Consider the following 13390-nt stretch of genomic DNA (forward strand, 5'->3'; position numbering starts at 1 on the left):
GTCGCAGTATCTTTAAGTGTTTCTAAGCGTAAACGGTTTACGTGCATAATAACGTTTTGTGTTGTTTGGTTGGAATACTGGTGTGGGACGAAGTAAAAAGTGTGCAACAAAGTAAAAAGTGTGCAGCAAAGTAAGTAAATGCAGCAATTAGTTGCTTTCTGTATTATAATCTGTGCCAGGAAGCCCACTTTGTCGGGTGACTGTAGGAAAAGGTAGTTTAAACGTTAAAATGTAATTTAAAAAAAAAATTACAAAATAACATTTACTGAGATAATAAAGAGTACTAAAACAATGTTAATACCATTAATTATTTAAGTAAATGGTAAAGAAAAGCTTTCTCTATAATTACCGTAATGTTAGGAATAGCACAGCTCAGTAATCCAACAGAAATAAAAACAGTTATTAATTCTTGCTTGGACGGGTTCTGCTAATGAGACTTTCCCCTCTGAATCTGATGCCTCCCTTCCACCTCACCCTCACCCCTCTACAAAGCTTCTCCTCTCTTCCTCGACACTTTGAACGTTTTAGTTGCTTTCATTTAAGCTATATACATTTCAATAGCTTGATCACTCAAAAGTATAAAACTGAAAAAAATAATAAGAGCCATATAATTGTAACTAAATTCATATTACATATGGATGTATCCAAATGGGTGAATGAAAGAATACTTTCAGTTTGTGTTTAGTTTAAGTATATTGCCTATCTCCCATAGTTCTCTTATTTCAGGATGACACCTATAATGAAGGATAGTATGGAACAAAGTTTGTTTTTCCACAGTTCAATAAAATTATTCTAGTCTAAATAGTTTGACAGTTTGTATAACAAATTAACTTACCTGTTTTAGATTTTGATGAGTGTACGGACACCAAGTTCCATGACTGTTCGGAGGACGCTCAATGCTTTAACTTGCGGGGAACTTACACTTGTAGCTGCAAAGAAGGCTTCTCAGATCTGTCTCCGAACACTCAATATCCGGGCCGACTTTGCTCAGGTTCCTAAAAGATCATTTCATATATTAATTTTGTTTTTTGTAAAAACTTTTTTGATAATTTGTTCTAGTAATATAGACTTAAATAGTGATATTGATATCCTAAAAGACAGTAAGAAATTCTCTAATAAGTGTTCTATATCTTATTTCAATAACTGTTTAATTAATGATGATGCAGGTAATTATACAACACAACAATGCTTTAGTGATAACAAATTTAAATTAGAAATGGACTTACAAGTGTTTGAGTAAATATTTCTGTTATTTCATATGCCCTACCTCAAGCAATGCTGCGAAAATAATCATACAATTTCAAAAATAAATTTTTAGAAAAAATTTAGTTTTGAATGTAATGTTGTAGTTATAATTCCCATAATTTTTATAAAAGAAAAAAATAATCAACAGAAGTAACAAAATATTGAAGAACAAATACAAAAGCTCTACTTTGAATATTCTAAATGTTGAGTTCCCATGTTCAAAATTTACTCTGAAGATCGGAGTACTACAAAGAATTAAAATTACTGATACGCATTTCACTCCATGACATCTATAATATTTCATTGTTTACCATTCAACAGCTGAGCAGATTGGTTGCGAGAGGTGTAACTATCACGGGACGTGCTACTCACGGAGTGACGAAGAAATGGTGTGTGAGTGCTTCCAGTGGTATGGTGGCGCCAACTGTCAGATCAACCTTAAAGGTAGAATTTTTCTACAGTATTATAGAGAGAGGAAAAATAGTATTTGCCTGCCATTGGGATCAGATCAACCTTTAAGATAGGTTTTTTCTAAAATATTTATTTTATTAAGGGAGGTGATTTAAAAGATGCAATATTAGGCCTACTTGCCATTTCCCAGTAAGGCAGTCAACACAAATCTTAATAGTAAACACCAATCTGTGATGGATTTCAATAGAAAATGTAATTTTAAAACATCTTTAGTCATTGATATATTTCTTGTTAACCTACCAATTTAGGAGTATCAGCTGTGAACGTTCAATATTATTGGAGAAGAAATACATGAGCTAAAGCTTACGGGAGGTTATTAGTTTTTAAAATGGTTTAAAATATTTGGAAGAACATAAACATTTCAGAATAAGATTTGTAATGTTGTATGTCCAACATAACTACCTACCTTAAACATTTTAAAACTTGCATAAATATTAAAAAAAAAATCTTTATTACTTGCAACCAGTTTCAAACATTTTCAGTGTAAAACTCTACATTTAAAAATGTATTTAATAACTAATAAGAAACATTTATTTTCCACAGTGCTACTTCTAGTCCTGGTAACAGTAGGGGTGTGCCTGGTGGTGCTGTTGGTGGTATGTTGTGTTCTTGCGTGTATGAAACGTAGAGAGGCCCCTGTCAGGACAAGTGGCGGCGGGTTCCGGCGGTACCGTAGTCAACCCGGTACGGGGGACAAGCGGGCCATGATCAGTCCCATGGGGGACACTAGCAGTGAGACGAGCGTGGAGGCAACGCCCCCAGCATATATCAAACAGGTCAGCTCATCACATTTTGACATCCAATAAACAATTTACATTAGAAAAATTAGATCAGATTCAGAATTATTTCTTAACTCGAGATACAGAAATGTTCATGGCAAGAGTCCATAACCAAAATAAAGTAATATCAAACCGTCGCTCTTGTGACCGTGATGGTTAAACGAATAGGGGGATAGAAGAAATTCTGTTAAACACACATACAGTAAGTTGATTTAAAAGGTTTTGGAAGAAATTAAACCCTGTACAAGTGAATAGTATACATTTATATTTAGATTACTTACATGAAGAGTAATACAGAACTGATATTTTGTATGTTGGACTTGTTCAATGTTTGTACAGTACAATAAAACCACATTAAAAAACAATCTAAGTACTCTAGCGAGGTGACGGATAACAGAAAGTGATACGGTTAAAGGGTGACTGTTAGTGGAGGTTTTACTGTAACCAACTAAAATGAATAAGTCAAGATATAATTGTAGAGTTACTTTCCTTATTACGATTATTCTGTTGTAGAATAAGGAAAAAGAAATATAAACACCTCACAAAACTATGTATACGCTTTGAAAGTTTTTTAACTCTACTGTCTAGGGGGATGAAATTCGCCTCTCGTTCATCCCTAAAAGATGAAGCATGAATGATTATGAATGGAGAGGGTTTGGTTCTAGTACCTAAATTCATATAAATCACTGTGATCAGTGGTGGTCTGTAAAACTAACTGTTTTGAAACTGTAAATTAAAAAGTAATTTTCAATCCAACACAGCTGCATTTTACAAGGTAATTGAGGATATCAGTCAGTGTGTAGGAAATAACCAACGTCAATAACAAAGGGCTGGCACAGTTCTGTCTGTAGGCGTAACAATTAAAGTACAGTTTGTGATCAGCTCAAAGAAACATCAGTTGGTGGAGTGAGCTCTGTAACGAGCGGCTGCAAATAAATGTTCTGTAAACATTCCGTCCCTCCTCAGTGAAAATTATTTCATATCGATCCTAAATTCTTGTAAACTTCAACTAGAATGTAAATGAATAATTATTTAATATTGATTTTAACATTTTACTCTAAGATATTACTCTCACAGTACTATTTTTGAGATTTATTTGTGTAAAATAATTTATCCAAACAAACAGGGGTTTGAGGTAAAGGAAAATTTAAGTTTTTGATTATAAGTGGGAATATACTATGTACATATAAAGAAATTGAATAAAAAACTCTGATAAAGTAGAAAACGCATGTAGTCACAAAATTGTAAAAAATGTGAATTATAAAGTACATTTGAAAATGTTGTTATTTTCAAATTGTTTGCTTTGACTTTTATACAGCTTAAGAAGTCAGTTTCTTTGTTAAAAATTTCCTCACAGAATATAAATTCAATCAAGAACAATAAAGTACTGCTTTATTTTAATAAAAATCTAAACAGTTTCTTTGTTAAAAATTTCCTCACAGAATATAAATTCAATGAAGAACAATAAAGTACTGCTTTATTTTAATAAAAATCTAAACAAACGGTCTTTTTATTTCTACTTCAAATGATCATTTTCAACTGACTTGATACTTATTTTCGCTTATTATCTTTTTAAAATTTCCTTCCAGAAAATTATTTAAATAAAACAATGAGAAGACACGGTTTACACACCAATCTACAATTTATCTGCTATTATTAGTTATTATTTTATCATTAACTTTGATAATTTTTGGTTTATGAAACTATTTGTCCATTTATAAAATTTTATATGTGTTAGGTATGTTTAAAAACCTTTAGAAACTTTAACATTCATAACTAGAATACAAAAAGATGCAATTTAGTAACAACCACACTCGGCTTGAACATTTAAAAGATTAATTATCTATAGAGCGCTTCAAGTAGATGACTCTTTCTTGTGTATAAGGTCCCTGTTGGGGAAAGTGAAGAATAGTGAATAGTGAATGAAGGTATGAATACTGTGATTGTATGAAAGAGTAGATGGGCTGCATCATCAACACAAGTACAACAATTGTCTTGATATTCTCCACCGCGAACTAACAAAGCACCAAGCATCACATTTACCTCCTGTTTTCTTTCATCCCTCAAATAATACTTCATATTTATATCTGGTATTCACACTCCCGGAGACATGGTTCAAAGGATTTCTTTGTGCATGTTCTACCTCTGGAACATAAGTGTAATTGAGTTAGTTATTAGTAAATAGAGTTCAGCCAATTACAATAGTTGGATGTGAATAGGTTTTTAATTATTTTGTTGCCACCAATCTATGTAATTAAAAAATCAAGTAATTTGTTTATTTATTTAATATTGTTACTTTTCAACTTATATGGTGAAATTCTATTGGAAATAAGTGAGATAGTTTGTCATACAGTATTGTATTTTAAACTTGTGTGAATTTGTTATCTATACTAATGTGAATAATTAATTAAAATTAATTTTGTGGTTGCCTGTCTTCTTGAGTAGGTATGATTTTTGTGTCACCCTAGATGCACTTGGCCAGCTTGTGTTGCATCTTCAGGTTTCTTGTTAAGTTATCTTCTAATTACCACTATAATCTATATTTACAAAAATACGGCGGGAGGTCTTTCTTCTTCTCTTTTAGTCCATAGTATATTCTTTACAGAAGAAATAGATAAAACCCAGAAATATCGATAGACAGTGAAAAGTGTGCAATTTTTTGTGTCAATAGCATGTTAAATCATATTTTCTTTGTTGGCAGTAGGGTAGGTAATAGTATTTTCCCAACAAATATATATAGATTTTTTTCACATATAGTTTAAGGAAATGAGCTGGTAGAGAGTAGTTTAAATAATTCTAGGTAGTGAAGTTTGGTAAGAAGCAACTAATGGTAGCATAGAACCACCTCAAGGAAATAGCATAGAAAATGGGGATGATCATCATAAAAAAACTGACACATCTGGCTCAAAAGCTAGTCTGAAAACCACACATATCTTTGAATATCAAGATAAGACAAGCAGTTTTACTTTAAAGTTGTAGCAAGTTTTATTTTGAAAACATCCTGGTTGAGTTGAGCCAACAGAATGTGCTGAAGTCAATTTACTGATTTCTGTTTCATTAAAAAAATTCTAACCAAGTTCAGTCCAAACTAGGGATCATTTCCTACTACTAGAATGTCAAATATTATTGAATATTACCAAATCATCAAAAAACTAATAAATTACTATTTAAAAGCTGCTCACTCTGTAAGTGGCTCATTTAACTATTCTATTTGACATACATAGAATGTCTACACTAGTCAATAGCTATGTCCACACTCGTGCACTTTTGTGTGCGCTAAGCGCCACACAGTTGGACGCAAGTGACGCATGCGTCAATAACAACAAATTTAAGGCATGCCCGAAATGAGCTCTATTCCATAGAGCACAGTGTAACACAAGACGAATCCACTAGCCCTTGATTTCTAAGCGTTTCAACTGACAACTGGTTAACATATTTGACAAGCCTTCCGTGTTGTAGTTGTTTAAGCATATTGAATAACTAAGAAACCTCAGAATTCATAGAAGATTATCGCTCTCATTTATGTTAGTGGGACATACGGACTAATAAAAAAGTTAAAAAATAAAAATAAATTAAACTAATTGAGATGATATTAAATCAATAAATAAATCAAATACGATAAGAAAATTTTGAGTTTTATAGTACTTCTTCATCTACATTGTACACCATGATTTCTTACTCTTTGGAATTTTTATTAACACTAAATAGGCCTCACCATCCCTCCTATCAGAATAGCCGTCTTCATCCAATTAGGAAAAGGTATCTAGAAAGTGAGGATGGTGGCGCATGAGTGTGGACAGCTAAAACGCATGCCTCAAGGGGAGTGCAATACCGCTTGCGTTGATGCATGTTGAATTGAATGTTGAATTTAAAGCTGAAAAGCACATTGAAATTGAAAGCGCACAAGTGTGGACATAGCTATTGATAAAATGTATTAAAATGTCAGCATTTTTAACCTTTCGTATTTGCTAATTTCATTCTGCTGCAGGCGACAATGTCAGCCCAGCGACAGAAGGTGCTAAGGAAGGCTAAGGGCCCAGCGCCAGCTCCTCTGCATGTGCCGATGCCTGTGGGCTCCATGGAGCAGAGGGACAGATCCCTAACTGTCATGATCCCTCGGGCCAAGTACAGGCCTGCTCCATCCCAGCCATCCAACACTCTGCTCACTATGAGTACCTTCGGACCCTCTGAGCAGAAGTTACTCAACTACCTCAGTCCTGACACCCCTGGACGCAATACTCCCGACAAACAGGTTGGTAACAAGTTGTATTTGGCAGTATGACAGCTTGTGGTTATAGTGTTCGCCTGACAATGATCACAGAGAAGTAAGGTATAAAGGAAGTACGTTTATGGGACGACTGTGCGATTTCAGCTCTATATCTTGTATTAGAAATACACCTGTGACAAGCAAGGGAAGAGCCTAGCTGAACGGTGAGCACTATGCAGAAATTCCTATCACACAGGAAACAGGGTCTTCGTACACTATGAGGGTTGTAGTACATGAGAGCAAGTGGAGCGGTGTTTGACTTTGCCCTAAACACCAGGAAGTGTTAGACACAACTTAAGTTTACCATTAAATGTTTCCTCTGTTCCTTACCTCTCTGTTTAATGATAACGCCACTAAGATTTGATTGTGAGAAAAGTCAGTGCTGGTAGATTTACCAAAATATCAAATCATGCAGTAATAAAACGTGTGCATCTTACAGCAAAGACACAAAAACACCAACAAAACATGTAGACTTCATGTTATTTTTTTCACTGTTTAAAAAAATGTTATTATCTATTGTAGGATTATCACAGAGTTCCTAGAAGTAAAGAAAATGAGGATGTAATATGCTTCATAAAATCATACAACATATTACTAAATCCAAATATTTACTCAGAAGAATAAATCTTGACATGAATCAAATTAAAATAAACTAAACATTACTTTTTATTAGGACAGTTGCTCCAAATATGACCACATGTGGGACATAGTTTACATAGGTCCGACATTAAAATTTAATCCGAAACACTGAAAAGTGAAAAGTTTTTCCAAGAAACACATGTTATACCTACCTTATTCGTGTTCATGGTTCTTTGACAATTTCAATCCATGCTTTACATTTATATTCATTGACAAGAGCACTTTTTTATGTTCAGGGTTCAAGAAACACAAGCCGAAAACCAAGTAATTCTACGACTCAGTCTGAACAGCTTCGATCACGAAAATCTTCGTCTCAGCCTGCTGCTCCGAGAAAACCCTCTACAGGTAAGAAGAATTATTGTGTATTCCTAGAAGGCAAAAAAAAATTACATGCAAATTAGACAGGTCTCATGTCACAAACTCCTTACCAAGAATGAATTAAGAGACTGTTTGCCTCACGTAAATAATTAGGACGTCATAGCCACACACAAATAGATAGCCCTACACCAATAATTAGGGCCAAAAGGGACTGTCCTTCACTGGGCCCTCGGCCATTAATGTGTTGCAATTAATTGGTCTGTAGGATTTTGTGGTTCAGCCTTTAAACTATTGTAGTCATCAACTATTCAGCATTCTATTGTGCCAATTACAAAACATTTGTAAGCATAAACCCTACAGAGGCCCTTTAATATTTTTATAGTGGAAATGTATCTATTGGATAAGTAGTGAATATTGATTATCAGAAGTGTAGCATGATTGTGATTTCCATACTATTGCAGGAGCTCTAGTCTCAGCTGGCTTCGAGGTGTCAGCAACGGTCGGTCGAACAAAAGAACTGGACGAGGCTTTCCTCGAACCTCACACTGACCTAAGTCAGCCTCAGTTCAACACCATACGAACTGCAGAGAGGTAAAAACACTTTTGAATGTGATTGGATCTTAGTAAGCTTAAAAAAAGTTGAACCTTATGATCAATCGTCTATAAGGATGAGCCTTAACCTGGTAGAATCCCAAAGGTTAAAATTATGGCTGTTGAATTTTAACATTATCATTAGGAATTGGATTGGCATTCAACTTTCTACCTCCTTTCATTATTTCCTAGTTTCTTGCATAATTATAAATACTAACTTCAATAGTTTTAACAAAGTTTGAATTTACTTCAAACATATCAGGGCTGGAAAAGGATTCTTTTGCAGGAGGCACAACATAATTTGGGAGTAGTGAATACCTTTTTTCACGTTTACAGACACGTTTTTTCACGTCTGTGCTTGTGGTAGATGATCAAGAAGTCGAGAGATTATAGTACTCGCCTTTAAAAGTGGAATGTGCTGGTTCGAGCTTGAGAAAGAGACATTTTTATGATAAAAATGTCGTTGGTAAAAAATTAAAACAATTTGGTGTTACCGATGAAATTTCAAGAGTACCGTACATGTTAGGGCTCACAACGCACACGAATGTGAGGAGGTGTGTGTTTTTGGTGCTTTAATGAAAACACCGAAGAAATCTATTCAAAGAGAGTTTGTAAGAAACTATTTATTGCTATGAATTATTAATGTTCTTAAAACTTAGGGTAAAATTGTTTCGCAGCATCTGTACACCTTTGAGTTACCAAGTTCATTGCATTGAAAGAATTTAAAATATTTTGTTCTCCAGACAAAACTTTACTTTAGTAGAGATACTATTGAATAAAACATAGAATATGGAACCAATAATTTTTCCAGGTAAGAGTTATACTATAATAGCATATGTTGGGGTATAAGACTAAGGCGTTGGTGCTTACTTATCTATTTTTTCAGCTGCATTATTGTGGACATTCCACCCCCTCCCACCTTAGAGGCAGAACTAGAAGACATCATCACTAAAGTTGATCGACTGTAAGACGAAATTCTTCAACTACTATCTCTGTTTTCATATCTTTCTACTTACCATTCTTACTTCTCTTTGCTCTGTTATTTGGTACATATGGTTAACACTGCATGTAAACTAAACTATTGTTTGGACAATACAAGACCCATTGTAGTAATTTAAAAAATTTACTGGTAAATATTTTATACATGTGGCATTGAAAGTACGTGTATGTACCCACCTATTGAAGAACATTTTAGGTTCAAGCTTTAACTTCCTTTACCAAACTTTATAATGATTTTATGGGTTCATAACAAATCTAATCAGTTATTTCCCAAATTTATAAACTCTCCTCATAGACGGCAAAAAGAGTATAACATGAACTGAAGAACTTTTAAGCCCAAAGTTAAAACCAGAACGAATATAGGCTATATTAAAAATATTTACCATACAGTTTGTGCTCCATCAATATAAACGTTGGGTCAAGTATTGTGCAAAATATTTCTTTCTAGTTTATGAGTTTCCAAATACTCTAATTCTAAAATAAAGTTCTTAGGGTCTTTAAAACTAGTGTAGACTTTTACATTTCGTTGTACTAACAATTTCAATATTTGGATCCAAGTTATGCCCTAGACCATTTCTAGCAATAATTGCAATTTAGTGACAACTATAAAAATGTGATATTTTTGATTGAACTATGAAATTAAAATCATAGGAAGTGAAACAAAATTTTAGCAAATAGCAAAATCGGTATATTTCTTAATTCTTGATGATTGATACTCGAGAATGGTTAATTCTATTACTGTACAAAGAAAGTTAATCAACTGGTTTTCTTAGCATAAAATATATTATTTTGGTAAAAATTAAGTTTAATTTTCTTATTTATTCATCCAATTATATTAAATAAATTAATCTTTCAGTATCATTAAAAAAACTTTTAGTATTATAGACATTTAGTAAATAAAAAATATCCAGTGTTTCTCAATCAGAGGTTTTTAAACAATGTGAAATGGTTTTTGCCATCTGAAATTTATAACAAGTGTTTTGAAGAAATGTCCTATAATACATGAAAGAAATATTGTTATGTCCTGAAAATCTTTAAAAAAAACAGTAAACTGGAGATTTAGTTTCTCATAAACAGGATATTTGGAAATAGGAATTTGTTAGAATAAGCTTCTTTCTTCTTTTACAATACCAAGTTTATCTTACATAAATGGTGCCTCGTGTTTTCCTTGATATTCCTGTGTACATCTTTTACTGTCCACCCTCTCATTAAAAATTGAAATTATAAGCTTGACACACAAAACGTAGATTTACAGCAGTGAAGATTTAATCTTTGGAACTGGATCAGGCTTAGTTCCTTGGTTATCTTTCCTAATTATGGTTTTGTATTTTGTTTGTTAAACAGTTTGGAAATGGCGTCAACTTTAAATGTTACTTTTCAACCAGCTATGATGTGCTCACTGCTTTAATCTTTGCACTGAGAGACTAAAAAAATATTACTTCACTATTACATATAATTTGCTAACTTAACAGAATCCTTTGAAAGTATGTCCTTTTTGGGTTCACACACTGTAAAAAGTTCATAAGTTTATATAAGTAATGATTTTAGGACGGTTTCCGAGGCACGAAGCTACGATGAGACAACAATTCATCCTCCGACAAAAAGTCTTCATCGCGATTACGATTCAAAACGACTTTCCACGAGCTCTCATCGCAACAACGATGTAAGTAGAGTGTTCATAAGCTAAAAGAATATTTACAATTCTCAGTTCATTTAGTTTAGAACTGCCACCGGATTTGGTTGTTTTTAAATCAACTTAGGAAGTACTATAAGGGGTTTAAATATATTAAAATACCTGGAGTAATACCTTTGTAGTATGTATACCTACATTATCGGTACTCCAAAGGTATTCAATACACTTATACTATATCTTGGTTGGAGGCTATCCATCTTGAAAAATTTAACTTTGAAAGACATGAAGTAAAATTAGAACTGTGCAGACCCAATTATCCAACTCTTCCAGATTGTCAGGCCTTGCCGATCTGCAAAAATTACACATTATTTTAACCAGACCAGAACACTTACTCCATTATGCGAACTTTGAACCTCACTTGGAAATACAGCGTTTTCCGGTTTTAGCTTAATGATATGTTCTATTTTTTATAACGTTTTTATTAGCTCGCTTTCTTGTCCGGTACAAATTTTGCAATCAATTTTATACTAACTTCCCGATGAGCTAGAGACTTGAAACTTGAAACATAGCTCACAAATGGATGACAATGTAATATTATATAATTTTATTTTCATATTTTCCTTGGGCTACGCCCCATGGGCTAGTTTTTATTAACTCGCTTTCTTGCAAATATTGATACTTCCCGATGAGCTACGGACTTGAAACTTGAAACATAGCTCACAAATGGATGACAATGCAATATTACATCATTTAATTTTCATATTTCCCTCGGGCTACGCCCCATGGGCTTGCTTTTATCAGCTCGCTTCGGCTTTCCTACAAATTTTGATATAAATTTCAAACGAAGTTCCCGATGAGCTAGAGACTTGAAATTTGAAACAAAGCTCACAAATGGATGACAATGCAATATTATATAATTTAATTTTCATATTTCCCTTGGGCTACGCCCCATGGGCTTCCAAATTTTCCATGTTTACATTTTGAAAGAATGTAAATATATCAATTAATTTGAGTCAGCTGTAAATACTTAAATTTGACAGTTCGAAGAGCAGAGGTTAAGAGGTACAAGTTATGCTCCCAAGAGATTCTTTATACAAACAAACATATCAAAATAAAGATAAACAATCTGATTGCAGATATAAAGGTGTTTGTTGATGATGTCAATTGTTATTTATTTAGTATTCTATAAAGTAAACAATAAATGAAATAGATTGATATATTTACAGTTAGTAGATAGGCCATATATTCAATCTAATACATAATTATATAAAAAGAAACTCAAATAGACCTTGGATTTCCCACATGCATCTATCTTGGATGCTTGAAATACATTTAACATCCACGGACATTAAAAACTAAAAAGTAGAAAATAATCTATAAATAAAAAACTTTTTTAAAACAAAACGTTTTTAAACGCACTAAAAAGTAGAAAATAATTTATAAATATGTGGAGAGTATAAATATTTTTAAGATTTAAAACTAAAAACGTGGGGTGCATACAATTGATAATAATACATTAGTTCAATAGGTGAAGATAATTGTTAATTCTATTGCATGCACCCCACGTTTTTCGTTTTAAATATTAAAACTATTTATACTCTCCACATATGTATAAATTATTTTCTACTTTTTAGTGCGTTTAAAAACGTTTTGTTTTTAAAAAGTTTTTTATTTATAAATTATTATCTCTTTACTTGCTGTATATGCAGTAATATACGTTATTATGTTTGACATTAAAACACCTAACAAAACTGGTATGAAATGAACGTACACAGGAATTAACACCTATCAACCTCCATGTCTACCATCCAACAGTGAGGAAAGCTTCGCTCAAGCAGCGATGCTTGAGCAAAGAGAACTTTGGAAGTCAAAGGAATCGATGTTGCTACACCACCTTAACACCATATACAAGGAGTACAATATAAGCAGCCTCCAAAAAGACGACCCTAAACTCCAAGACTTCTGCAATAGAACCAAAAACAAATATGCCATCATAAACCTGAACACTGGAAACTTCCTCACCCAACAAGAAACAACACACCCAACACCTTACCAATTCGGTTTCGATGGAGCACGTCTAGTGCAACTACTGAGGAAAGGTAATGGAAATTATGCAACTGCTCCAAACAACATAGCAATTAATCAAAACATCTTAGTATCAGATGAGACAATACTCCTAAACGAACTACATCTCTATAATAGCACAAAACACATTGACATTAAAAACTCATACAACACTAAACTGAACTTAGTCCAAGGTGTGCCAGGATGTGGGAAAACAACTTTCCTACTCAACAACTATGCTACAGGGGACCTCATCCTGTTTCCTACAAGAGATGCGGCAATGGACTTCCGACAGAGATACAAAACCAACCACCCAGACCATAGCCAGGCAAAATGCAATGACACCTTCCGAACCGTGCATTCATTCATAATAAACTCCACCCA

The 13390-nt window shown here is 33.4% G+C and overlaps 1 protein-coding gene across 2 annotated transcripts in view; it reads left to right on the top strand.

Moving 5' to 3' along the window:
- Window positions 1–13390, top strand: part of LOC128998618 (uncharacterized) — a 146084-nt gene that overhangs the window by 126242 nt on the left and 6452 nt on the right. The window contains exons 10-17 of one of the 2 annotated variants that reach the window (XM_054424832.1): window positions 845–991; window positions 1567–1689; window positions 2260–2492; window positions 6484–6747; window positions 7638–7746; window positions 8181–8310; window positions 9197–9274; window positions 10858–10972. In XM_054424832.1, the coding sequence (XP_054280807.1) occupies window positions 845–991; window positions 1567–1689; window positions 2260–2492; window positions 6484–6747; window positions 7638–7746; window positions 8181–8310; window positions 9197–9274; window positions 10858–10972 (1199 nt within the window). The remainder of the gene's footprint in view (window positions 1–844; window positions 992–1566; window positions 1690–2259; window positions 2493–6483; window positions 6748–7637; window positions 7747–8180; window positions 8311–9196; window positions 9275–10857; window positions 10973–13390) is intronic. The other variant, XM_054424833.1, reaches the window with a different exon arrangement.

The sequence above is a fragment of the Macrosteles quadrilineatus genome, unplaced genomic scaffold (genome assembly GCF_028750875.1).
Source record: "Macrosteles quadrilineatus isolate MER2022 unplaced genomic scaffold, UCM_ALF_1.0 Scaffold_7__1_contigs__length_78375512, whole genome shotgun sequence".
Lineage (NCBI taxonomy): Eukaryota > Metazoa > Arthropoda > Insecta > Hemiptera > Cicadellidae > Macrosteles > Macrosteles quadrilineatus.